Source organism: Simochromis diagramma, unplaced genomic scaffold (assembly GCF_900408965.1).
Source record: "Simochromis diagramma unplaced genomic scaffold, fSimDia1.1 OVJJ01000205.1, whole genome shotgun sequence".
Taxonomy (NCBI): Eukaryota; Metazoa; Chordata; class Actinopteri; order Cichliformes; family Cichlidae; genus Simochromis; species Simochromis diagramma.
The window spans coordinates 11,933,340-11,959,357 of NW_024386782.1; the positions used below are offsets into that span (position 1 = coordinate 11,933,340).

At 41.5% G+C, this 26,018-nt stretch overlaps 4 protein-coding genes across 9 annotated transcripts; 2 read left to right on the plus strand and 2 right to left on the minus strand.

Annotated features, from left to right (window-relative positions):
- The first annotated feature begins 1,596 nt into the window (after positions 1 to 1,596).
- On the plus strand, positions 1,597 to 4,227 carry scg2b (secretogranin II b). Its single transcript, XM_040022511.1, has 2 exons — positions 1,597 to 1,721; positions 2,243 to 4,227. The coding sequence occupies exon 2, from the start codon at positions 2,260 to 2,262 to the stop codon at positions 4,048 to 4,050; it is 1,791 nt and encodes a 596-aa protein (XP_039878445.1). The 5' UTR covers positions 1,597 to 1,721; positions 2,243 to 2,259; the 3' UTR covers positions 4,051 to 4,227.
- A 990-nt stretch (positions 4,228 to 5,217) lies between these two features.
- ap1s3b (adaptor related protein complex 1 subunit sigma 3b) lies at positions 5,218 to 9,603 on the minus strand. 4 transcript variants are annotated; one of them, XM_040022550.1, is made up of 6 exons: positions 9,433 to 9,603; positions 7,727 to 7,905; positions 7,526 to 7,634; positions 7,230 to 7,367; positions 6,046 to 6,107; positions 5,218 to 5,869 (listed from the first exon to the last, which is right to left on the minus strand). In XM_040022550.1, exons 1-5 carry the CDS (start codon positions 9,433 to 9,435, stop codon positions 6,066 to 6,068), a joined length of 471 nt encoding a protein of 156 aa, XP_039878484.1. In that variant the 5' UTR covers positions 9,436 to 9,603; the 3' UTR covers positions 5,218 to 5,869; positions 6,046 to 6,065. The 4 variants fall into 4 exon arrangements, with proteins under 4 accessions (XP_039878484.1, XP_039878486.1, XP_039878485.1 ...); XM_040022552.1 differs by lacking the exon at positions 9,433 to 9,603 and adding an exon at positions 9,285 to 9,307; XM_040022551.1 differs by lacking the exon at positions 9,433 to 9,603 and adding an exon at positions 8,924 to 9,034.
- Positions 9,604 to 9,734: 131 nt separating this feature from the next.
- Positions 9,735 to 12,406, plus strand: LOC120727906 (dehydrogenase/reductase SDR family member 12-like). Its single transcript, XM_040022544.1, has 10 exons — positions 9,735 to 9,988; positions 10,407 to 10,540; positions 10,620 to 10,702; positions 10,799 to 10,894; positions 11,012 to 11,093; positions 11,167 to 11,228; positions 11,370 to 11,474; positions 11,633 to 11,723; positions 11,843 to 11,980; positions 12,096 to 12,406. Exons 1-10 carry the CDS (start codon positions 9,897 to 9,899, stop codon positions 12,251 to 12,253), a joined length of 1,041 nt encoding a protein of 346 aa, XP_039878478.1. The 5' UTR covers positions 9,735 to 9,896; the 3' UTR covers positions 12,254 to 12,406.
- A 5-nt stretch (positions 12,407 to 12,411) lies between these two features.
- On the minus strand, positions 12,412 to 23,213 carry LOC120727898 (cullin-3-like). 3 transcript variants are annotated; one of them, XM_040022507.1, is made up of 16 exons: positions 23,120 to 23,213; positions 18,956 to 19,153; positions 18,715 to 18,828; positions 17,605 to 17,765; positions 17,356 to 17,470; positions 17,038 to 17,266; positions 16,773 to 16,918; positions 16,465 to 16,641; positions 16,183 to 16,353; positions 15,923 to 16,030; positions 15,031 to 15,155; positions 14,840 to 14,936; positions 14,567 to 14,701; positions 14,251 to 14,437; positions 13,703 to 13,848; positions 12,412 to 13,586 (listed from the first exon to the last, which is right to left on the minus strand). In XM_040022507.1, exons 2-16 carry the CDS (start codon positions 19,151 to 19,153, stop codon positions 13,455 to 13,457), a joined length of 2,241 nt encoding a protein of 746 aa, XP_039878441.1. In that variant the 5' UTR covers positions 23,120 to 23,213; the 3' UTR covers positions 12,412 to 13,454. The 3 variants fall into 3 exon arrangements, with proteins under 3 accessions (XP_039878441.1, XP_039878440.1, XP_039878439.1); XM_040022506.1 differs by lacking the exon at positions 23,120 to 23,213 and adding an exon at positions 22,865 to 22,989; XM_040022505.1 differs by lacking the exon at positions 23,120 to 23,213 and adding an exon at positions 20,565 to 20,899.
- Between the last annotated feature and the right edge of the window lie 2,805 nt (positions 23,214 to 26,018).

Sequence of the window (26,018 nt, forward strand, 5' to 3'; positions counted from 1 at the left end):
ACAGTAAGCATGTTCCATCATCAGTTTATTAATATGCATGCAGGAAAATGTGCCCTTTTGAAGAGAGACACAGTTCAACTCAATTTATACAGCAGCGATGCGACTGCTGTGACCTCTGACACCGCTGCCGTCCCCCATGGCGATGGCTGTTTCTAAATGGAGAGTCACCACGTCCAGTGTGTGATGCTGAGAGCTAACACATTCTCCAAACACCACCACACCTCTCCTCCTTTCCCTTTAACTGTGTTTTGATCTGTGATTCAGTTTTTTTCCATTTGCTCCCCCCTCTCACACCCACACCCACACCGAGATGGACTTAAACAAGGCAGCAGGCACAGCAGCACAGTGGGTCTTTCAACGTCACGAGGGTCTCTGCAGCTCTTCAGCCGTACGTGACAGGCAGCTGACGGCACAGTCGAGTTTCAAAAGCACCTTCCTCCCTCCCCCATCCCTCTGTGACTTTTGGTACTGAGGATAAAGTAAAAGCAGTTTTTCTTTCTTTAAGAGATGTGAAAGGATGGAAAATATGAAACGATAGAGCAGGACAGCGGATGCAATTAGATGTGAGATGGAAATAGGGCAGGAAAGGCAGAGCTGGGCTGAAATGAAAGAGTACTTGTATGTGTGGGATGTCAGAGGACGCTGACCTGAAGCTCTTTAGAGACTTCAGATGTTGTTGGAGCATCAGAGGAGGGTTGTAAGGAGACACTTGAAACGAAAACATGAAACGGGAATACTACAGGAATGTTACTGTTCACATCAACTTAAATATATTAAGGTATTCAAACATGTGGATAAAGTATAACAAGTCTGTGTGGCATCTGTTCATGTACTGTAGAACCTTGGACACCGCGTGTAGTGCTCTTGATTGGTTTAACATGAAGGCGTCACTGTGCGATAACAGTGATAGCCCAAGTGTTTAATAAGGCTTTTGATCTCACCATAAACTTCACCTGTCGCCACCTTTTATCTCGTCTGCTGTAGACCTTTACATCTTGTGGTCCTGCGGAATGCCGGAGCTTCTGGCCCCCAACAGAGGCCCAGTGTTTATCACATCTCTGTCATCGAAGGGAGAGAGAAAGCGAGAGCAGGAGAAGGAGGAGAGGTTTGGTGGGGGCTGCTCAACTGCGACAGCAACTCCGCGGTGGTTTTAGCCTGTGAGTCATCGCTAGAGGGTTTAACTCTTCCGATGCCAAGTTGAGAACGTGCAGCGATGTTGTTTTTCATGACCAAAAGTGCATTTTTAAGAACCTCTCGTTACAAAGAGGGATTTGGCGTTGGCACATATAGCTCTACATCTCATAAAACTGGCACCTAAGAGTTGGTTTCACTTCAATCAAATCAGCTCTCCTGTACATGCAAAGTTAACATTTTCATTGTTTCCACAGCTGAATCTAACAAACGGCTTTATTTGTTTTGTTTTTCCCAAGCAGCAGCTCCAAACATCCTTCCTGTCAGCATCTTCTACACAGCGCTGCTGTGCAACAGACAGCGTCCAAGGCTATTTTTAAACGCAGCTATTAGTATGCCATATCATAAACCTGAATCATTTATATGGATTTTTAGGGCCGGTTATTGCGTGTGCTGTGTGATGACGCGGTGGTCAGGTGTTGCCTCATATAACCAGGGGAGCTGTCCGAGTGCTGAAAACAGAAGAGAACAGCACCGCTACTGAGGAGATGTCATACACCCTTACTGCTGTCTGAGCTTTACTGCCAAAGGTAAACCACGATTTCTTTTTTATTTATTTGATTCAGTTTTTAATTCTGATTCACATCTAGACGCGTAAAATTGAAAGACAGTCTTTTTTCTGTTTTTTAAATCACAGCTTCTCGCAGATTTTGACACGTTCCGTTAGAACGAATGAAATAGAAAGAAAACTATATCCTTCTACAGTCGGGGATTATAGTGAGTTGTAATAACGGAAGATTTTTTTTAGTTAATGTGGATGCTGACGGGAGGAAATCTGATTTTTTTTAAGACGTTGTCAATAACCAGACGGGGAGTGACTCATCCAGCAATGTGAATGTTTCTCCACACGCACACCGACACATCGTTCAGTTTGCGAAGCGTAACTCCCCGACAGGCGCACAAACCCCAGATCAAAACAGAATTGTTTACGATCGTGCTCGTTGCTTCCTGATAAGCTTTTAGTTAAGATAACCGAAGAGAGGGAAATAATCTATGATCTTTTCCCCCTCCCAACTGCTTCACCATCATTGTCCTCTCTCTTGTTTTCCAGGTAATAATTTGCCTATAATGCTGCATTTTCACCACAAGTTGCCCGCGGGGGGAGCCGTGGTCCTGCTCGCCTTCCTCCTTCATGGATGCGCCGTGCAGGCTGCGTCTCTCCCCCGTCACTACAGGCTCCGAGGAGGGGAGAGTGAGGGGCAGCCGGCTGCGTATCCACCCAGCGCTGACATGATGAAAGCCCTGGAGTACATTGAAAACCTGAAGCAGCAACGAAACGGGGGCCAGCCTGAACCCGTGGATTACGACGAAGTGGAGAAGTTCAGGGTCCTGCTTCAGCTCGCCTCGCAGCAGGACGAAGGTCCCGGGGATCACCAGCCTTCCCCGGGCATGCAGAGGCAGGACATTACCGCTGAGCAGCTGATGAAAGCTCTGCTCAGGTCCCTCCAGGATCAGACCGGGAAGGACGCAAAGCTTAGCCCCGCAACGCCGCCGAGAAATGACCGCCGAGCTCACAGGCACCGCACCAAAGATACTGAAATGCCTGAGGGCGCACCAGTAGATTACGGTAACTTCCCCAGACCCCACAAGAAGTACCCACTGATGTTTGAGGACGAGGAAAATACTGACGCTTCCAAGCGGGCCACCGAGGACCTGGATGAGCAGTACACACCCCAGAGCCTCGCCAATTTGCGGTCCATCTTTGATGAGCTCGGGAGGATGCCCACAATCGGTGGGCAGAAGAGAGACGGGGACGACGGGGAGGAAGAAGAGGACCGACTCAGCCTGAGAAACCAGGCCTATGAGGATGTGGCCGGAGGCGAGGAGTGGGTCCCCATGGAGGAGAGGGAAGAGGCGGAGGAGATGGTCAACGGGAGCCATGAAGAAATGGACAGGGCGCTCAGTGACCAGGAGGAATCAGAGAGGGAGGAGATGCAACGCCGGGCCAGCCAGAACCAAGAGGAGGCTGATGATGACACTAAGCTCGTAGATTACTACCTGCTGAAAGTCCTGGAGATGAGTGACCAGACGCAGAAGAGGGATAGGACCGGTGAGCAGAAAAAGAGACTGATCCGTCCCTCTATCGTGGATCCTCGGACCGTGAAGGAGTTGTTGGAGCTTTCCCTGAAGCTGCACGTCCCTCCACAAGACCTTATCGATATGCTGCTCACCGAGGAGCTCCGAAAGCTCCACCGCGATCCACAAGCCGCGGCTCGTTACACGAATGCTGGCCAAACCCCCAAGATAAGGTACTTCAGCCGCAGACTGCCGCTGAAAAGCAAGACTATCCCTGATGATATGGACAGAGAGGACTTTTTAGACATCATCGGGGTAGAGACAATCAGTAACGAGTACCCCGTGGTGCAGAGACCCATGAAGACCTCTCAGCCCTCAGACAGAATGCCTGCTGCGTCCAACCCTGCTGCAAATTCAGGTCCAGTTAAAATCCCCCCTCCCTCCGGACGCAGGGAGAACCTGTTTCTCTCCGAGCTCAACAAAATGCCCCTGAAGCGTGAGGCTGACAGTGACGACGACGACGGCGGTGACGTGGAAGACGAGGTGACAACATACCTGGCGGCAAAAATTCTCACAGAGTACCCCAACACCATCACCAAGCGGGACACCCAGGCGCAGCTGAAGGCGCAGTTCCCGTACGAGCTGTACGAGCGCGCAATGGACTACTTGGGGCAAGCGGACAATGAGAAAAGGCCACTGGTCAAGAGGGAAACCGAGGAGGCCACAGAGGAGAACGTAAAGCCCACAGAGATGCAGGGGAAAGAGAAGATAACGGCTAAAACCTCGGCCCCTCAAACCGTAAACGAAGAGGAGCACCGTGAAAAAACAGTGGCCGGGATGTAGCCAGATGTCCTGCCAGACGCACGAAATTATGAATTTAGTATATATACTGTCTGAAAAATAAAGTTTGGTGGACGTGATCTAGTTTACAAATTTCTATTATATGAACTATAGCCGGTATGACTAATATCTCCCTAACGAAAATGAACTACAGCACTCTTACAAATCAAATAATTAAAAAAAAAAAAAAAAATAGTCCCTACTTGCTGCAAGAACCTTATATTATTATTAATATATAGTTATACAAGAGATTTTAGGTTCCTCCCTTAGGATGTGAACCTCTTACCAATCTCAAATTGCCAGTTAATAAAGAAAAAGAAAAAAAGAATAAATTTAACAACCAAACCCAAGTTATTAAAGATTTGTGATGTTGTTGAAGGTTTGTTTACATTAAATGTGTTTGTAAACAGCACTATATTTTCAACTGTAATCAAATGAGTAACGGTGAAGATGCTTATTTTTCATCCATGTCAAAACTATTCAATTACATATGTGAATATTCATTTAAATTATTCAGTATGATGCTGACCGGGAATTTAAAAACACAAGTACACGGCGTATTTGGAGTACTATTGGAATATTATAGGAATTTTTCATTAGGGCAGTGTGCTGGCCTCAGAGCGAGTGTTGTTGTGACTCGTGATATATTCAGGGTTAGTGGATTTAATGTTGTTATTACAGATAATTATTTCCAAGTCTCAATATCAGAACGTCGCCTGCCTTCCAGCCCCTTTCATACTGCGAAGCTCTGTATTGTTGGCCTAACAGTGATTGTGCTATGTATGCTCATTTTTAAACCATTTTTGTACATGTTCAACAATGTGTGATCAATCACAGATGAATAAAGCATCAGCGGTATTATTTTTCTTCTTTCTGAGTTGTGTTGCCTTATTAAACAAATATAAATGTTGCATATAAAAGGAAGCCAAAGCAGCATGTGCATTATTTTGGGGGGGCGGGGATGGCGGGGATACAGCGACATACATATGAGTATTCCTTCAAATTAAACATTCAGCACCAAGATAACAAGTCACGACTCAAAGCAAATTGCTTATCAAAAAACATTTTATTTGTAACATCAGAAAATGCACATCAAATGTATACATTTTTAAAAAAAAAAAAAAAAAAAAAGCAATCACACCCACACTAGCATAGCAAGTGCCCTTTTTAAAAGACTAACAGTCAAACACACGTTGTATGTCTTGCACATTAAAAACAGCAGGTAATCATTGGTATCAGTGTTATATCAAAACGAGTTATGTGCTGTAAGTAACTCCGTAAGTTGCTGAGTGATTGGCACAAAAAATAAAAAAATATCAGACACTTCTCAGACAGACTCCAAACATTAATTTCTGACATATTAATACATGATAAATACAGGAAATTTGGAAATCAGAACATCACTTCCTGATCATGATTTTTTTTCCCTTTAAATACCCACCATCTTATTACTTCAAATTTAATAACTGCAATTGACATCAAAAAACCCCTCCCAACCCCAACCCATATCCTCCACACAGAAACGCACCCATACAAACTCTCCTTTCACTTTAATGCATTAATGTTAATGTATATTAGAGTCGCCACAAAAGACATGATGCACACAGCTATGATTTAGGCAGACATTCAAGTAAAGCCAGATTTTTCTCTTCTGAAAATGTTCAGTAGAATCGAAGTTCGCTCCATTTTCAGGTTCAGAAAAGTATGTGACTGCTATATAGCACATCTTGCTCCCGTCTTCTTCTTTGCTGTTAGTTCATGTCCTTTTGTCCCCCACCCCCACAAGCTAAAATGCAGGTTTGCTCATGTACTCCTCCAATGTCTAAGGGAAAAAAAATAGAAAAGAAAGCACAAGGGATGAAAAAAAAAAACAATCAGGTTCCCAGACTCCAAAAAGTGCAGTATAATACAAAATCATATCCACAGTCACACATCTACACATCACCTGTTACAAAGTGCTGAGCACAGCAATGCACTAACATAAGCGGAACATCTAACCTTTCTGTCCATATTCAAGGTCATCCAAACAGCTCCACCTCATACCACTCACTGATGTCATCCTGAAGCGATAATGGTCAAAATGAATGGGAGACTAAACTGCATCACTCTAGATAAAAAGTGTTAATCACCCTGACTCAGGAGCACCGAACAACACACCCAGCTACGCACAGAGCCGCGAGCCTACAGGGAGAGCAGGAAGCATCAGCCAAACGCTAACATTTAAAGAAAATCTGTCTCACGCTAACACCCAGAGAGAGAGAGAGAGAGAGAGAGAGACATAAGGGGTAAGAAAAACAGCAAACACAGACCTATAAAACAAAGAGGGAGCAGCCACTACTATCCACATGCCTTTTAGTTATGAGGAAGACAAAGGCACAATGCACCGACTACTTCGCACGCACACACATCACGTTCCCATGTCAGAGCCTCACACAATACTCGTGTTGCTTAAAGTAAACAGTAAGCACTAATTTCAGGTATCTGGGCCTTTCAAAATACCCCACAACCATGATTTAAATAAATAAACTTTGGAATACGGTACATTTGAAAACATGGCAACATTGCTTTAAAAGGAGACACTACAAGTGAAGTCTGTTAAATACAATGTATCACCCTTAACCTTCTCCTGTTGAGCACTTACATTAAGTATATTTTTTTGGTATTGCAACTTTTTAACTGAACACTGAAGAGAGCTGATACAGATTTATTCCAGCCTGTCATTCTGTAAGGTTCGCTGTATGTAAGTGCTACTGGAATGGGGATTTATGAGGAAAACTCACAAGAAAACAGCATTTCAGTGTCTGTTTTACTAATAAGAATTAACCAACAGATAAACCGTGAAACTTCCCAAGAGCTGCAAGTAAATTTAAAAAAAAATAAATAAATAGGCACTGCCTCCTTAAACATGCACTAATTTGCACAGTGGACAAAATGCATATTTAAGACATTTTATTTACATTAGTCTGAACAAAATAATAATAATAATAATAATAATTAAAAAAAAAAAATCCAAATAGGCCAGAATCTCAAAAATCGACCAGTGCATGAAGAAAACACGCCTATGCCTGCAGTGTCTCGCTTTATACACTGAGCCATGCAACAGATGTTACGTGCTCACACCACAGGTGCAAGTCACAGTGTTTTACTAAGTGCATTTGTGCGTGCATATCAGTGAATCTCACCTCCTGTAACATGTCTGAGGCTTCAATGGAGCGATTCACAATCTGTTTAGAGGTTTCCTGGATCTCGCCTCCCATTAGAAACTCATCCAGGATAAAATAGGCCTTCTCAAAGTTAAAGATAATGTCCAGCTCACACACCTGAGAGGATGACGCAGTTATTAAATTAGAGAAACTACAGAGCAGAACATATTCTTAGATCCAATCTTTGCAGCCTAGTTGAGCAGCAATGTTATTGATTTTTAGCAACACTTTACTTCAGACTACAGCTGCATAACAAATATGAGAAGTTGAAATACATTGCCAAAGTATTTGTCTAGCAGCTCCACGTAGCGATGAATGATCTCCAGGGCTAGCAGCTCATTTTCCTGGCTCTCTACTCCCAAACAGAAATACAGGCTTGCATACCTGAGGAGAATCAGACACAGATGATTAACAGTGGCATTGTGGGGATCAACACCTATTGGAGAAGTGTCAATAAACATGTGAAGCAATCTTACCGCTTATAAACAATCTTTAGGTCTTTCCACTGCATGAAGTTGCAGGAGCGGGGTTGCCGTGCCAGCACCATGGTGGTCATGTCCCTGATGATCTTCTTCTTCTCACGTTCCGACATGGACGTGAACCACTTCTGCAGACGCAGCTTCCCCTGGCGACTGAAGAGCAGCATGAAGCGCATCTAACGACACAAGAGGGCATTGTCAGTGGGGAAATCCTGGCCCGTGTCGAGGCAGCAACGATGACTCACGCAAACAAACAGAAATCCACATCAAGTTAATCCCGAGAAACTTTATTAAGCAGCCGGCGCTGCGCCCACACCAACACACACAGTCACAATCAGGACTGCACAAGTGGCTGTGCTGCTGGCACGGTTCATTGGCGAGTAACTTGACTGACCAAACACGAGGGGGAAATAAAGGGCTTGACAGGGAGTAATAGTGAAGGTCACTGACAACTGAGGAAGTGGCAGTTTTCAAGTGAGCCAGCGAGTCCAGCTTTTGGATGTTTGGATAACGTGTTTCCGAGCACCGGTCAGGTTTGAGTACATATCAAAACAGACATTAGTCTCCTTCATCCCCACCCCCACTCTGTCGGGACCACACTGCCATGCCGTTTCCTCTCATTGTTAAAGTTAGGCTTCAAGAATAAATATTACTTTGTCTTCAGGCTTTATGGAACATTTTTCTCCCAATCAGAAGCGAGAACATGCAAGGCCCTCTGAAATATCATCCTGATTTTAGGTTTCATTTAAAGAAAAAACAAAAACAAAAATCAGACTCAACTTTAAGAGTACCAGGTTTTTGCTTGCAAGAAGAAAAAAAAAGAAAAAAAAAAAAAAGAGGAAAAACAGGGGGTTGTCTCAGTAGTGAGGTCTGTCAATTATTTTCTACCATTCAGGTCACCAGTGAGGCTGTAATGCCTAAACCCTGATGTGCAACAAAGAGCACACTTAAAAGCCAGTGGACACCACTGCAGTCATAAAGAAGTATGTGTAGTATGACACAATTGGCGTGTCCTGCACAACATTTATGATCCAGCCTGTTTAGGTGTCATTCAAATGAGCAGCTGAGTTCAAATATCTGAGAAACCCATTAACTAAAGACAGAAAAAAAAAAACAATACACGGTTATACAATGTATAAAGAAGAAACATATTCTTCTATTATAGCCATTCAGGCCAACAAAATGAAGACATACCAGTTCTTCCACTACTAGAAATGAACAATACAGAAGGAGATAACATTATTAGACTGAGTGATAGTCAAGCATTAATCACCAGAGATACAGGAAGACTTGATTGTTTAAGTCTACACACCTGTAGGTCATTTACAGGTGTGTACACCCCTTAAGAACTCACAGGCAAATTAATATGTAAAGCATTAAACAGCCAGCAGGGCAACGCTCGACGAGAAGTCACAAAACCTGTTTTCTTACAGAATAGACCGACTGGTAGAGCACACAGCTTACTTCCGAGTTTTATTAAAAGTAGGATACAGACAATAAAAACTTAAAGTGGAAACCAAGTAGACTCTCATCAGGCCTGAATCGGAAAACAAACCTGCCCCAGTGTAGCAGGAAGTGCTGTTAGAGGCGCAGTTTCTAGCTTTAGCTACCTGTCAGCGACAGCAGGTGCAACAGGTGAACAGTCGGGGTATTTTATGCCTACAGTCAAGCGCACAAAACAAACACATTCGCCAGAAACTTACCATTTTCAACACCAGACCGAGGAGCTACAAAACACCGTGAAAATATTTAAAAACGAAGTACTTTAACCCTCACAAAGGGTCAAACTGTCCGGATGGACACATATCTATCCTCCGTGAAGTGAGTACAGGGTGAAACTTGGCTAACTCCGCCCACAATGCCGCTGGGCAGTGACGCGTCATCGGTACTCACAACCATCGTGGATTGGTTATCCTGGGCTTGTATTTCCAAGGATCCGCCCAACCAGGAGCGCCCTTTAAAAAAACAAAAAAAATCTGCCACGTGACTGTGGGACCCACGTTAATGAATGAACTGATAACTGGCGTCGCTTGACTGCTGTCAGGGTGTGTGTTTAAATGTTATTCCCGGTCAGAGTCGGCAGAGAGCAGCAAGCGCATCCCTCTCCTCCCGCCTCATGTGATTATGATCTGTCACACAGCTGCTTGAACAAGGACTGGAAAACTTGATGCACTTTGTTTGGGATTGTTCCTCATTTGAAATCATGTCTCTGTACCGAAATGCCACCTGGTTTTTGAATGGAATCCAGCAATATACAAGGTCAGTAGGATATCATTTTAGTGTTGATCTGCTGTGTGTAGGGATGCTGTCAAAAGATGCCTGGTAAATATCAATCTTTTTACTTGGTATTGTTTTGTTCTGTCTCTCTTTTTTTAAAACTAAAATTAAGATTTCTGCCCTGTGACATGCATTTCATGTTGTTTATTCAACCCCAAAAGCTGCTCCGCAGAGCCATATCAAAGGTCTGATCACTGTGTGGCACAATCATCACACAAACTGCCCTTTATGTACAGTTACAATAGTTCTATTGACAGCTCGTGTGTCTTGAGGATGACAGTCTCATCGTCTCATCATCTCAACAACAATGCAGGCTGTCAATCACAAGCCGCCTTTTGAGAAATGATCAGTCGTCGCCTTGAAGCATTACCTTTATTACATGTTTTCTGCACGCCCGTAGGAAGGGATACGAGGTGGCATCTAAAGAGTTTGATCCCCGGGACCTGGATGTGTCGGTGGTGGGGAGGTCATTTATGATTACTGGAGCCAACAGTGGAATTGGAAAAGCAACAGCCGTGGCTATAGCCAAGAAAGGTACACGCCGGAGGGTTGTGTTATCTGTCAAACATCACCATATAATGATAGCAAATAAAACCTGATGCTTTGTCTCCAGGTGGCACGGTCCACATGGTTTGTAGGAACAAAGATAAAGCAGAAGAAGCCAAAGAAGACATTGTTACTAAATCTGGGAACACGGTGAGAATATTGACTTTGAATACAGAAAGTAAAAAGCAAATAAAAAAATCCCCTGATTTATGAGAAACAAAGTGATGCCTAATCTTCATATTCTAGGAAGTATACATCCATACTGTGGACATGTCCCAGTCACGCAAAGTCTGGGAGTTTGCAGAGGCCTTCAAGAAGCAGTATCCATCACTGAATGGTTTGGCATGTATCACCTTTATTCTTTATTACAATAAATAGATTTCATATCCTCTTTCCTAAGCTAACTGTGTTAATGGTTTAGACTAAGTTGTGTGATTGGACTTTTCTCTGCTTTGGCAGATAAACAATGCAGGGTGTATGGTGCACAGGAGAGAGCTGAACGCTGAAGGGCTGGAGAAGAACTTTGCCACCAACACTATGGGTGAGATTTTCTTCTGATGGTCAGACTGTTGTCTTGCATAACAATTTTTCAATTTTTTAATTTCCTTTTTCAGGGGTGTATATTCTCACACAGACTCTTATACCACTTTTACAGAAGAGCCGGGATCCAAGAGTGGTATGATTACACGCATAAGTGCACACAAACAAAGTGTTCATCTGTATAGTGCAGACAGCATAATGCCACTCTTGTCCACGTTGTAGTGGGTCATGGTGTTGTAAGCACACTGATGTATTTATTCCCCCTCCTGCCTATTAGATCACTGTGTCCTCAGGAGGCATGCTGGTACAGAAACTCGAGGTCGATGACTTGCAGTCGGCGAAGGGCTACTTTGATGCCGTTATGGTCTACGCACAGAACAAGGTAAGACAGGAAGGTGTGGTCCAGAGTTTTTAAAATTTAAGTTTGAATCTGCTTTACATTGCACACTACCATGTCTGACTGGTTATATAGGTCATTTAAAGTAATGGAGAAGACTGACGTAAGTTGTAAAGAGGACACATTGTGTTGTTCCTTTTCAGAGACAGCAGGTGGTGCTGACAGAACAGTGGGCCAAAGCCAATCCTGTCATTCACTTTTCTGTCATGCATCCAGGCTGGGTAGATACACCAGGTACGCTCATTTGAGCAACAGTTGCAGTTTTTCTTGAACTGTATCTTAATTAGTCTTCCTCCTTTCTCAAAAACCACAAATACAATTAACAGCTAGATCTATTTTCTCCTTCTTTCCAGCCGTTTCTACATCAATGCCTCAGTTCCACCGGATGATGGAGGACAGGCTGCGTACTGTAGAACAAGGAGCCGACACAGTCGTGTGGTTGGCTTTGTCCAGGGTGGCTTCCAGAACACGCAGCGGGCAGTTCTTTCAAGGTAAACAACACGAAATGTGACGGGCTCCACCATATTTTCTGTTAACCTTCTCAGGTCAACTCAAGCATCGTCATCGTCTGGCGCCACCAGTTCTGACAGCTTACATGTGTTGCAGATCGGAAGCCTGTTCCCACCCACCTCCCTCTGGCTTGGACTCACAGTTCGGCTGAGGAGATTCAGAGTTTCATGACTCAATTGGAGAATCTATCCAAAGATGTTCAGTTGCAAGCTGACGCAGATCCCGCTGGACCTTGTAGACCACAGTTTGTCTAGTTTGTCTGCTTCTCTACGTCATAACCATATGACCAGCTACTGGAAAAGGTGTCGTCGATTCTTAACAAGCCTCCTGTCTACAGCAACAGTTGCATGTTTATGAAACTGCGTTGTGTAGTGTCACAAAATATTGATTAAAGACAAAATAACTGACTTGATTGCATGTGCACTCATGTCTTGTATATTTACATTACAAAAACAGATTTCTGACTCGTGCTTTATATTTGGAAATTTGCACAAATGTCAACAGTGCTTAAATCTCAGATGTGCAGTTGATGTTTGATAAAATAGGAAAAAAAATGGCTTTTCTGCACCTGATTGCTCAGTCTCCTTTATGGCGCCACATTGTTACATATTTGCACAATATTACGGCAGTATAAACCCAACCTAACAGATGGAATGTGGGGGGGAAAAAAAATACCCATTATTATCTCAAATTCAGATAACTGAACCATGACCAAGCGTGCTGGGAAGGAAACACTTGCTTCTATATAAACACCAGATGACAGCGTTGTGTCCATTGGGAGAAAAGACTGTACTTGTGTTCTTGCAGAGCAGCGGGATAAACTAGATGTTTTCATCCTCAACTGTCTGGGTGTGGATTTAAATGCTATTTCCACAAATGGGCAGCAGAGAGCAGTAAACGCTCCCTCTCAGCCCGCTTCCTTTCATACTGATCCGTCACAGCTGGTTGACAAACACCAGTAAATTAGTGGACTTTTTGCAATTGCTTGCTTGAAAAACTCCAGCATTTCACAATCGTTATTTTGTAAGAATCCACATTTTCCTTTTTTTTTTTTTTTTTTTTAAATAATTTTATTTTTATACAGTATTGAACCAAAAAAATAAGTGGTGCATTCACATTTTTCCCAAGGGATTCTTTTCAAGTTTGAGCTCTACAAGGGTAAAACAGTGAAAAGCTTGAAGCTGGATCCATCCATGTTAAAACTCTCAGGGAACAGGAAGTTTGGTCAGATTTAAAAATCATCTAGATTTCGATGGATTCTTTTTTTCCTGTAGTAAGATTTTTATTCCCCATTTATGTGTTTACTGTATTTTTTTGGAAGGGGCGATGAGTCGGGTTCCCATTGTCTGTCTCTAAAAGAAACTTCCAGTCCATGCGTAACAACAGTCCAAAGAAAAACAACTACCCCTCCCCCTCCAGTCCAGTCTCTTCCTCGTCTCCTTCACAGTTCATCTTCTACGCAACGTAGGTGTACACTTTACGGTCCTCTGGTGTCCTCGCCAAGTATTCTCTTTCTATAAGTCCCTCTATCCGCTTTTTGATTACCACAGGGCTCGGAAGAAAACGTGCCCGGAGCTGCTGAGTGACCTGAACAAACACACACACACAAAAAAAAAAAGAAGAACAGAAAGTAACAGCATTAAAACTGTTGTTCATTATTTGAAAAATGAAAATGGATTCTATAAAATGGATGAGTTCCTTACCTCTGCAACCAGGACATTGTGTTGCATCTTCTTCCTCGACTTCATGATTCGGACAATGGCTGCCTCAATCTCGTGCTTCCTGTCGTCATCCACTTTCTGCCGAGTCTCTTTCCTTTCAGGGTCTGATTCACCTTGTTTAGCAGCAACTGGAAAAATTGGATACAGGAACTGTATTACAGAAAGGAAGTGTCCTAACTCCACTTCAAGGAATGCTATGGTTACACAGCCACCATGTAACAGTAAGTATTTCAGAACAGAAGCCTTTACTTATGCATAGCCCTAAATAAAAAAAATAAAATTAAAAATTAAAATTAAAATTATTGTGTTTTTATTTTGAGTTAAAAAGCTGTATGATATTCTACTTGTGGTACTAAATCAGTCAGTATTAGATAATATAAGTACTAATATGAAATACTATTATATTTTTAAAAAGCACAGCGGTGATGACCCATATATCCTGGAGTGTCAGCCGAGACGGACAGAAAGGGTCCCGGAAAAGACACAAGACATCAGCGAGCTCTGGTGCATTACACACAGCCTTTGCTCACCTGTCTGAATTTTGACTCTGTGCAGTCTCGAGGTAAACTGATCGTTGACTGTAAACACGTGTCCATTTTCTATCTCCTTGGACTTGGGCTCCTTAGTGAGAATTCGCTGTGTGGGTTTCCCACATGCTAAAGACTGTAATGCTCGCACCAACTCTCGCTCTGGAATATCTGTCTCCTGCTGAATCTCCTGTAGAAAAAAAAAAGAAATTTGCTTTAAGTCAAAAACTGTGACACCAATATGTACAAAAACACACATATATAAAGACATTAAGTCATATAATGGTAGAGTGCAGCCATATAAAAAGTGTGTTCCTACCTCAAAAGTGCACTTTTCTCTGTTGTTGAAGAGCATGAGGATGGTCATCTGGAAGGTGGAGACCTGTAGTATGTGCTTGCGGGTGTTAGACCCTGTCACCTGGGCACCTCCCATACCCAACTCTGAACCATCCTCCTGCACATGGAGAAGGTTTAAAAAACATGTTTTGCTGCTTAACAGAAAGATTATGAAAATCCTCAATGATACTGATTTAATCACAATAAGATGCATTTTAATTTCAATACTAAAGCAGTTTTGAAATGCAGAATCTACCTTTTTAACAGCTCCATAGAAAGTTGCGTTTAGGTCAGCTCCTCCCATGTGATGTTGTAATGTGAGCTGTCTACCACTGTGCTTAGCTAGGTAAAATCTGGTAAATAAAAACAAAGGCGGTGAAAACCAATAAATTAAAAGTACACTGAGATCTTCTTTGTATTGCAAAACATATGAAGAAAGAGGATTACCGTCTGAAGACTTCAAAGGCGTGTCTGGGAGCAGGGGGGATGGTGCATTTAGGTGTTGCAGACTGTGTGGGCCAGTAGCCAGTAGTTAGGACTCTTACTGTGAGGTCCACACCACTTAAAGATGCCTGGAACACGTACATGAAAAGCAGATAACATGACTACACACCCATTACAGCTTCAATGCAGAATATCTGGTATCAGACAGAGTAAGAGAGCGAGACAGAGAGAGATGGTACTCAACAAATCCTGAATAAAGAAAAAAAAAAAAAATCCATGGGAGAATTTGGCCCCAAAAGAGACAATCAACAGCTAAATTAATGACCCTATGAGCCAATCATGTTGTTTGACTAACGCATATACACAGTAAAGCCTCCACTGTGTAGTTTAAGGCATGTCTACTATTGTATACAAAGTAAAGATGTGGGTCAGTGTACTTATCTTTCTGAGATTACTGTATTCATAAAGTAAATTAGCATTTGATATGTTCAAATGTTCCTTTGGGGTGAGGCAGAGACGATCACATCAGCACTCTGGACTCGAGTAGAACTTTGACTTCTAATCTAAATGTGCTTTGTGACCACGAGTTAATGCTCTCTAGTCATGCTTTAAAACAGGACTTCTAAATAACAACCTAAACAATGACTTCTTCTTTTTAATTTTATTGTGAGACATGACACCAAACATCACAAAGTGTGGCGATAAGGCACTGACAGAACATATTTCAAAATAAAGTGTGTGCCTAAGTTGAACATGCAAGGATGTGCTGTGTAGCTGTATGAATGTGCAATGCGTGGGTGTATGAGGCTCTATATCTGAAATCCTGCTGTGCTATCATAGAGTTCGTCAGCTGTGCTGGGTTTTTCTGTGTGCCTTGTTTTTCTGACTGACTTACTGATGTAGTTTGTATGTGTTGCCTGAACTCATCCATGGTAGTGTTAGAGATGCTCATGTCTCTGAACATCCCTTCCAGTTTTGAGGTGAACTGACAGCCGCACTCTGTCTGTAACAGAAAGAGACGAAGAAAATGACGTGAACCCTCTGACAAAGATTTAGACAGGTGAAGAGAGGGAGCACGAGATAAATGATATGAGAATGTACAAGTCCCATGCATAAATTTATATACAAAACTACTACTTTTTAAATGGTTTTTACCTTGAGCTTAGAGATCATGTTCTTTTCTGAGTCGTCTGAGACACTCTTGTTACTGAGCAGCCGACGACCCAAATGCTGCTTGTAGTACCTTTCAAAAACATCCTTCTCCTGCATAAACCGGAACAACACCATGGCCTTGTCAAGAATCGACTCCACTTCCTGTTCCGTCAACTATTCAAACAAGAAAAGGGCAGAAACAAGATAAAAAGTAGAAGTCAACTGCTAACAGAAAACTCTAAATGACTTCCAGATCTACTCAAGGTTTCTGAAGAAGCCACTCACCCCTTTGACTCCCTTCTTGAGCTTGTCATCAATAAAGAGTGAAAGGTACTCTGGAGAGCGGGAGTTAAGGTTCAGGAAATACTCAAAGTCTCCAGCTATAGTTTGTTTGAAGAGTCTGTCGTTGTTGAAGGCCTCGAGAAGGAACCGATCAAATCGTGTTTTCAGGTCTAGCAAACCCTGTTCAAACGGTGGTAACAAAGAAGTTATGTAATCCAGCACGATACAAGTCTCTCTTGGTACTTTAAGCATGATTAACCTGATATTTAAATCTTCTAATGCTACACTTTTTTCAGATACCAGAGGCATACCTGAATGTAGTCAACGGGGTTCTTGCCCTCTCCCTCTTCTGACACCAGAGCTTTGCCTTGCTCTCTCAAGTAAGAGCTCATACACTCGCACATTGTTTTCAGGCCATTTGGCACACGACTAAACAGCTTGTACATGCATGCCAGGTCTGAGAGTGAGACGTGAAGTAAAAAACAATGAGAAAGGAAATTCTTTGGTGTTTTTTATATTTTTTTTTATTTCTGAATTACGTGCACAGAAAAGTCATGAATGATTTAATGCTTTTACCTTCCGTCTTGCCATTCTTAAGCATATGGACCAAGCCAGAGTTCTCCATCTCCACAATGGTCTTCATGTGTTTTGAAATTAGCTCCCTTTCCACTACTTTGACAATGGGTTCCTCTGTGGACTTGTCCAGGCAATGCATAACTCGCTCAATCTCTTCATTGATTCTGGCCTCTACCTTCTTTATGTAGACACTGGCACAGTTTTCTGCTAAGAATTTTTGGCTTTCCATCTGAAACAAGCACATATTATGTGTTGTTATAGAAATTATTTAGAATAGCAACAAAAAGATGGAGTAAAAAGTGCATAGCACAGACTCACCTGGAAGAATTCTGCTGACATATCTAAGAAAGGACCCTCAAAGTCCTCCTCGTATACAGACCTGCCATCCAGGCCTAGAATCATCAGCATCTGGCAGGCATTTCTGATAGCTCCCCTGCAATGAATTGTAGAGCATTCGAAATAAGGACAGAAAACTAGCTCATCACTCAATTTTGTACTTGAACAAACTTTCAGTTCTGCAGTAAAGGTGTTCTAAAGACCAAGAAGTGAAGCACTATTCTTTCACACCTGTCTACAACCTCTCCCTTTCTTTCCCGTGCAATCATGTCCAGTAAGGTCTGTCGTAGGTGATCCCGAATGCAGCCGTAGCGCACCACCTGGTCTCTGAATATGATGAGGCCAAGGTTGTAGACATTTTCCACATTGTTTTGCTGAACATAGACCCTGTCCTAGAAGACATGAGAACAGAAGATGCAGTTTTCTATGAAAATATGTACTATGATAAACTATGGTATCAAAAAAGGGATGGATTTGCTCTACTGTGATTATACAAATACATAGTAGCATATGTAAATTTACAAAGTAAGAAGTGGCTTCCAATAAGGTAGGTTATCAGCCTTCAGTAGATTAAAACAAACAAAAAACCCCCACTGTCTGGGCTAAAGAAAGAGGACAGTACAGAACTAAAGAACTCCAGGACAGCTGTGTAGTCTCTGTACTGAGGGTGCCATTGTTTAGCCTACTGTTTTCTAAGGAGCTTGGAAAGAAAAGCGTCTGGACTTCTTTGAGTTGCTTGAAGACGTTTCACCTCTCATCCGAGAAGCTTCTTCAGTTCTAAGGTCAAATGGTGGAGAGTCCCAGATTTAAACCCAGTGGGAGTTTCCCCCCAAAGAGGGACAACAGACCCCCTGATGATTCTCTACCTAATCACATGAGCCAAGGTGTGAAAGCGGGTGTGAGTCACAATCAGCCAGGGTTTCGGGTGAGCTCATTGTGAAACCTGGCCCCACCCTATCATGTGATTTCCTGAGGTCAGATGACCCAGGATGTGAGTGGGCGTTAAGGCGTCTGGGAAGGGATCTCAAAACTGGATTATAGATGGCAGACAGTTGGTGTCGTAAACCACCGCCTCTGTTTAAAGATAGTCGCTCACAGTGGACGTAAATGGCTTCTTTCACTCCTCTTTCAAACCATCTGAGGAGTGAAAGAAGCCGTTTACGTCTACTGTTAACACAAATGGCCATCCCTTAAATATCACAAAATTATTTCCATGTGCAAAAACACCAAACAACAGTTACAAATGCTCTATGAAATCTTAAAGATCTTTTACAATTACTGATGTCCAGCTTCAGAACTTTTTACATGAGGAGTATGACTAAAACACAAAAGCATACCTACCATGTACATGAGGATGTCTCTGATCATGACCATGGCAGTCTGGTGGTCATTCCAGGCCTGATTCAGTGTTTGCAGAAAATTATTATTTAAGGAGTTTAGGACATCTTCCCGTACCTGAAGATATAAATAGTCAAATAAAGTCATCTCAACATCTGGTGTGGTATTATGAATAATTGTCTTCTTTTCAGATCGATTCGCATCCTTGTCTAAAATACTTTGAAACTGATGAAAGTTTCTTTACCTTGTTGATGAGGTGCTCAGTGACCACCTCCCTCAGGCCTGTGTACAGCTTCTCCCCATGTTTGTGGAGCACCATTGTGTAGGCGTTCCTGTACAGCTCCTCAAAGCTCAGTCCACTGTTGTTTTTCCTCTGAATCTCCTGGATAGCATTCTTTAGAAGGTCCCAGATGTTGTTCACATATTTCTCATCCATTGTCATCTGTGAGAGACAAATATTAAATTCAGATACTTTGATTAATGCCTTTTTTGTTTACAATGAAAAAGGATTAGTCTTTCCAAAGCAGGTCTATCTGATGTATCTCATGTCTTTTGTATACTCTTGCATATGGTCAGTAACTGTTTTGTAAAAATATAAAGACATAACTTTTTTCTCCCTTCTGTTGGAAATTAGTGTAGGAATGTTGAAAGCCACATCTCTGAACCTGAATATTATGCCAAAAACAAGCAAGGGCGGCTTGTTTAACAGGTTACCAAACACCCTGCTTTCTGCTTCATAAAAAAAATAATAACTTTTTTCTTAATTCATGACAAACAATTAAACTCTCTAAATCAAGAAATAAGGCCACTGAGTCATACCATTTGAAAACAACTGTACCTATAAAAGAGGTAGGTAAGTAGGAAGTAGATGTGAATTCTCTCAGCAGAAATCTTAACCTGATTTCAGTGGAGAACAAGAGCCAAGCTGTTCAATCTGCTAGAAATGTTTTCTCAATTTTTTTCCTTCTATAAATACCTTTTTTTCTGACAGTTGCATATTACTGGGACTGTAAATGGCATGGTAAAGCTTTTATCTCTTAAGGGAGTCTATTATGCATTTTGAAAAGGTGTTTAGGATCATCATCTATATCTTGATTGTGTGTTCATTAAACAATGGACCATTTCATTTTTTCCCCCCCTCTTTTTTGGCCAAATATACCTCGCTAGCTACTGACAAAATCATTCTTATTTTTGCTTCATCTGTTTTGGGTTTTTCTTTTTCTAAACTGTCCTAAATGTATCAGGCTTGATCAGATGCTTATATGCAAACGTCTAAGTGTGAATTTGTGGTAGGGGTGGCTGTGATGGGTTGGCCAACATCAACACCATAACCTGTTCAAGTTATTTTGACCATGTTTACTTTAGCACCTTGTTGGGATGAAGTTGCGCTAGCTCTCCAGCTAACTCTGCATGACAATGTGTGTTGATATCCTCCGCGGGCGGAAGCAAAAGCGTAGCGTGAATAAATAGCAACAAACATCCCTGCTTATCGTTACCACATCGCACTGATACCTGCAGACTGACTTAGCAAATGTCAAGACAGCTAACACGGCCAGGCCCGCTACTTAGCTAGCAATCTTCTCACTGAAGTTTCAATTAATGCTAACATAAGCTCATGACAAATAACGGTGACATTTACAAACCCATAAGCCAGCTAGCATTAATTAAACTGCACGATAATACGCCCAAGGTAACTGCTCAGATTGAAGCAGTTTTCGCTTGAGTGACATTTTTTTTTCCTTCGATTGAGCAACTAGTTAGCAGGAAATTACTAGCATAAAGACCTGTCATCCCCTGACTCGTCTCATAGTTTCGGCTCATTTTACAAAGCTCATACAGTTTTCAGTACTCACAGGAAAGGCTCGTATCCTCATCTTGGTGTCCTTCTTGGGGCCGCTTTTTAGGTTGGACATGATTAGTTGCAACGACTATCCTTTCTAAGTTGACTTAAAGACTACATGAAAGGCAGCTGCTAATTTGCTTTCAGCGCCCGGAAAGCGACAGAGAAACTCGGTGACCTCCCCTGTGGGAATTAGGTCGCCCTGTGTGTCTGTTGTGTTGTTGTCAGTCGTTCTCCTCAGTGGTTTTGGCTAGTGTTAGCTTGTATGCAGTGATGGCGGACGGCTGTTCTCCACTGCGCAATCCGAAATCTCGCGAGAGGAGAAAAGTCACTAACAGGTGCATTCCACAGGTTGGAAGTTAGCGGTTCTTTTTTTTTTTTTTTTTTTTGAATAAGCTTTATTGACAAAGCACAAAATATAGATACAAATTACAAAAACACAGTGTCAGGGGGTTTGGTAAAAAACAAAACAGAACAGTCTAGTAAAGAATCACATAACATTGAACAGGGAACATAAGTTTATGGTTTTGACAGCGTTTACATTTTGGGAATGTTGTATGGCTTTAACAGATTGTTTGGTTTCATTTAAAAAGCACTGAAAGGATGGTTTTGCGTTAGAAAATTTCAATTTATGTATATGAAATTTAGCCAGTAATATCAGTAAATTAATAAATTAAAATTCGTTTGCCCTGTCCGTGGGGTACTTAAAGAAACCAAAAAGTATTTTCTCATAACAAAGAGAGAACTCAGAAAAGATAAAAGAAACAACAAAAACACAAGCATAAGTTAGACGAGATAATCCCTCCGCTTTCGTGAGTAAAACTCTCCCTTTACTGGATAAATCCCGCTGCAGCTAAGCATTTAGCTTACGTTTTATCCAAAATTGGAGTGAAATTATGGGAGAACCTGGTGGATTGATTTTTATTAATGATGATACCAAGGTAAGTGACAGACTCTTTCACTGGGATGCCAGCCATAGATAGACTGGTACAATTTCTAAGGGCAAGCAGTTCACATTTGCCAATGTTTAAGTGGAGTCCTGAAGCTAAAGTAAAGGCATTAATTGTGTTAATAGCTATCTGCACCTGTGAAGCATGTTTTAAAAAGAGAGTTTGTTTTGCTGCAGATGAACCATACTCTCTTAAATATTAGGCGGCTTCAAATTCGAAGAGTTCCAAATTTTGACAGTAGAGATGACTGGTTAGGGCTTTATCCCAGAAACGTTTCATTAATGACAAAATATCTTCAATCACTTTTTCATGTTTTAGAAGGGAATTATTAAGTTTCTAGTAGCAGCTCCTACAAGTTTGGGCAGCATTAGGATTGAGAAAGACTTGAAGTGATACTGCTTTGTGGTCCGTGAGTGGAGTTGGCATTATATTGACTATAACATTATTTCTATCTAAGTAATCAGAGACTAACCAGAAGTCAATACGGGATTTAGAAGAGTTGGATTTGTTACTCCATGTAAATAGTCTGGCTTTAGGGTTTTTAAATTCTCCAAATGTCTATTAAATGAAATTTTTTGCATAAATGTATTTAAACAACAGGACAGAGTTATTTGAGCTAGGTGGCCATCTGTCTAGTGAAGGATCTGGAGCAATGTTAACATTGCCGAGTTAGATGTCGAGTACTTTTCTGGAGATGTCTTCTTGCTTTTGCTCAGGGACACCTGAGAGCCTGAGGTTCCATCTCTGATGGTATCTTTCAACTTCGTTGACTTTCAGTTCTACTTGAGACAATCTGCTGCTGTTTTTCTTACAAGTAGCTTTAACTGTTTTGGTGACATTCTTCAAAGATTCTACTTCCAAGAACATGAAGCCAATAGACTTCTTCATGGCCTCGATGTTAACAGTATTCTTGCTGACCATAGCCTCCAGATTATCCAGAGCGCTCATTAATTAAAGTAGCAATGTTGTTTTGCACATCAGCAAGAGTTATATCACCTTTGTGTTTTTTACCATCGGGTCTGGCCGGAATATCGGGGTCCGAAACCAGCAGTGGCATCAGTTCAGGACTTTTGCTGCAGTTGTAGTCATGTTCGGCAGCCACGGCATTCTTGGGAGTGGTTTTTGAGCCAGCTACACATGTATTTCTCTCTATTTCCTTGGTTGCTCATTTCGTTAGACTTTTACTTTTCATAGGTGTTTCTTTTTCCTTCCTTTTACTACCCTGAGTTGTTGGAAACATCTGAGCTATCGCTTTGCAAAGAAGCTAGGGTCACGAAAAAGTTATTTGAAGTATGGTTCAGAAAACCGTTACTTAGAAGTACAGCATACGTGTACTGAAGGAACAGTCAGTAGGATAACTCACTTGTAATTCAGAGAAAAAACGAAGGCTGAAAGGGAAGAAAAACTGCAAAATCCTGCCAAGCCGCGGAGAACAGCGTCTACCTCGGTCGCCATCTTGGCTCCGTTAGCGGTTCATGTCTTACATACCTTGATGGTTACATCGGCAATAATAATTAGACAATAAATAAGTGAAGTATTAAGTAAAGTATTTTATCAACCGTTTCATCTTAAAGTAAAACACAAGAAAGCACAATGTATAGAAAAAATATTCAATTACCTTTTGAATCCTTTATAGTACCCTCAACTTTATCACTTTATTCATCTCTCACTGCCATTTGTAAACGAGGAATTTTGTGAAATATATTGTAGTTTGACTCATGGGGGGGGGGCTTACTGGGCTTAAGCCCGGTGTCGGAGTGGGGGGGGGGGTTACTGGGCTTAAGCCCGGGTCAGACTGTAATTTGTTTCATAGTTACATGCCTGACTGACAACTGTATAAAACAAAAACTACACACAATATTCGAAGCACATAGCGTACAGTCGTAAATTCCCCCTAATTTTGGTATGATCCGAGCTCGGACACTAGCCGACTGAGCACAGCATTTAGGCACATGGAGGGGAAGAAGCTGCTGCGTGCGAATTTGCTGTAGGAGAAGTGCAGACAGAGGAGAGCTTAAGTCTGACCAGGTACCAAAGCAAATCATTCGTACTGTACAAATAATGTAAATATGACGGTGTATCACAAAAGATTGATATCAAACTGATCACTTGGCCCATATTACGTTACTTGCTCTTCGAGTGAATCAACAAATGGCGAAATGAAAAGCTGAACAACAATGCTGTTTTTTTTAGAGAGACTTAGTTTACTTGTGTTTATTTCATATTTTCAGTTGTTACCCTAAAGCACTCTAAATCGGTTTCAGTAAATGTACTGATTTACACAACAATGGACATAAGGGGCTTCTTTCAAAGTAAAATCTCAGGTAAATGTTATTTTATATATTATGCTTTGTATGTTGTTCAATATATTTCTTTGCAAACAAGAGGAATTTCAATAGACTTCAGTATATTTACAGTTGAAACCAGACATTTACATACACCTTAGGGGAAATAAACATAAAACATTTTTTTTACTGTTGAACATCAAGTAAACTTTTTTGTTTTAGATAAATAAATATTGAAATATCTTTTAAATTAATTAAACGTCAGAATAAAGAGAGAGAGAGCTGTCTATTTTTTTTACCACTTTCATCAAATTTAGGAGTATATATACACTAAGTTTATTGTGTCTTTAAATAATAAGAAAACTCCAGACGATTCCATTCTGAGCTTAAGAAGCTTCTGATAGATTAGTAGAGTCCATGAAAAATAAACATTTAGTCTGATTTGATGTTTTACAATTTAAAAAGTGATTGTGTTTATATCTGAAGAGTTTGTAAATATCTGGTTTCAACTGTATATTTGATGATGGTGGTGTTTGTCTTGATTGTCAGCACAAAGAGGGAGTGAGAGGAACAGAGAGGGAGATGGAGAGGAGAATGAGGACAGAAGAGAAATGGAACAAGAGCCAGGTGAGACAGACATGTTAGTCAAATGGTTGTTTGCCAAAACTCATTAGAACATGTATCTAGTACCTAGTGTATCTTTTTGGAATACTTGAATAATATTGACCCTGAAGGTGTCATTGATAGGTTCGTAAAACTCAAGCCTCGAAGATACAGTCTCATGTTACCACAATAAAGAGGTGTTGTCAGTGTAGTGCAGGTCTATGATGATTTTCAGTGCTACTATCATCTAGTTTTGATTCTGGTTCTGTCTTGGTTAAGTCCTGAAGTAGTCCTGATTTTGAACTGTTGTAGTCCTGTTTTAATTCCGGGTCAGTTCTGGATCTGGTTGAATTGGGGTTTAGCAACTCCACAGCAACTCCACCCCCCAGCCTCCCGCCCCCCTTCCAATCCCACATGCATACTACCCTTTAGGGCTAAGCTCTGGGTGTATAAAATGTCTGGCTCCGCCTCTGGTTTGACTATGCTCAGTGTCAGCGTTGCTTCTTTCCGGTCCCTCCCTCACTCTTTGAGATGCCCATGGTCAAATATCGATGATTGACCCGCAGCTGGAAGACTGAATATCGCCTCACTGTCATGACGACGCTTTCTGAAAGAGAAAATGAAATTCAACAACACAGAGATAAGAGCACTACGGAGAGGATTAGGGCCACTGGGGGGAAAAGCGGTAACATCTTTTTTTCTTCCAGAATTCTGAGAAAAAAAGTCAGAATTCTTACTTTTTCCCCAGAATTCTGGAAAAGAAAAAAAAGACATTACTGCTTTTTTCCCCAGTGGCCCTAATCCTCTTCTGTAGAGCACTGTTTCAATGTCTGAGGAAATAAATAAACCTATTCACCTCTATAGTGCTGTGAAGAAGTATTATTCCCCTTTCTAATTTTCTGTCATCAAATAAAGTTAGACAAAGGTAACCCGTGTAAATTTCAAAGAATGCAAATTTTCAATTTTCATGATTTTATTTATTAAGAATAAAGCATTATTCAAAACTACCTGGAGTGAAGTAGGCTAAAAGATTTCAAAAAGCAACACATCCGCCACAATCTAAAGAAATTTAAGAACAACTGAGAAACCAAGTCACTGACATCTGTCAGTTTGGAAATGGTTAAAAAGCCATTTCTAAGGCCTGGGGACTCACAGTGAGAGCCATAATCCACCAATGGAGAAAAACTTGGTACACAGGGGATCCTTCCCAGGAGTGTCCATCCTACCAAAATTACTACAAGAGCGCATCAACGACTCCTCCAGGAGTTCACAAACAATCCCAACAGCATCTAAAGGACCTGCAGGCCTTGCTTGCCTCAGTTAAGGTCAGAGTTCAGCAATAAGAAAGAGACTGGTCAAAAATGGCAGCCGTGGGAGTTCCAAGGAAAAAACGCTGCTGAGTAAAAAGGAGCACAAACACTCGTCTCACATTTGCCAAAAAAACATCTTCATGATCCCCAAAATTTGTCTGTGGACTGATGATACAAAAGTTGAACTTTTGGAAGGTTTGAGTTTGATTACATCTGGTGTAAAACTAACACAGCATTTCATAAAAAGAACATCATAACAACAGTCCAATTGATGGTGGTAGTGTGATGGTCTTGGGCTGCCTTGCTTCCTCGGGACTTG

Coding starts and splice junctions, on each gene's coding strand:
- scg2b (XM_040022511.1), top strand. CDS start 2,260: ATGCTGCATTTTCACCACAAGTTGCCCGCGGGGGGAGCCGTGGTCCTG.
- LOC120727898 (XM_040022505.1), bottom strand. CDS start 20,624: ATGTCCAACCTAAAAAGCGGCCCCAAGAAGGACACCAAGATGAGGATA. Junction 14,438..14,566: donor GAGAAAAGTGCACTTTTGAG/GTAGGAACACAC, acceptor TTTTTTCTACAG/GAGATTCAGCAGGAGACAGA. Junction 13,587..13,702: donor ACAATGTCCTGGTTGCAGAG/GTAAGGAACTCA, acceptor GTGTTTGTTCAG/GTCACTCAGCAGCTCCGGGC.
- LOC120727906 (XM_040022544.1), top strand. CDS start 9,897: ATGCACTTTGTTTGGGATTGTTCCTCATTTGAAATCATGTCTCTGTAC. Junction 11,229..11,369: donor AGAGCCGGGATCCAAGAGTG/GTATGATTACAC, acceptor CCTGCCTATTAG/ATCACTGTGTCCTCAGGAGG. Junction 11,475..11,632: donor TGGTCTACGCACAGAACAAG/GTAAGACAGGAA, acceptor GTTCCTTTTCAG/AGACAGCAGGTGGTGCTGAC.
- ap1s3b (XM_040022550.1), bottom strand. Junction 7,635..7,726: donor CTAAAGATTGTTTATAAGCG/GTAAGATTGCTT, acceptor GATTCTCCTCAG/GTATGCAAGCCTGTATTTCT. Junction 7,368..7,525: donor TAGACAAATACTTTGGCAAT/GTATTTCAACTT, acceptor TCATCCTCTCAG/GTGTGTGAGCTGGACATTAT.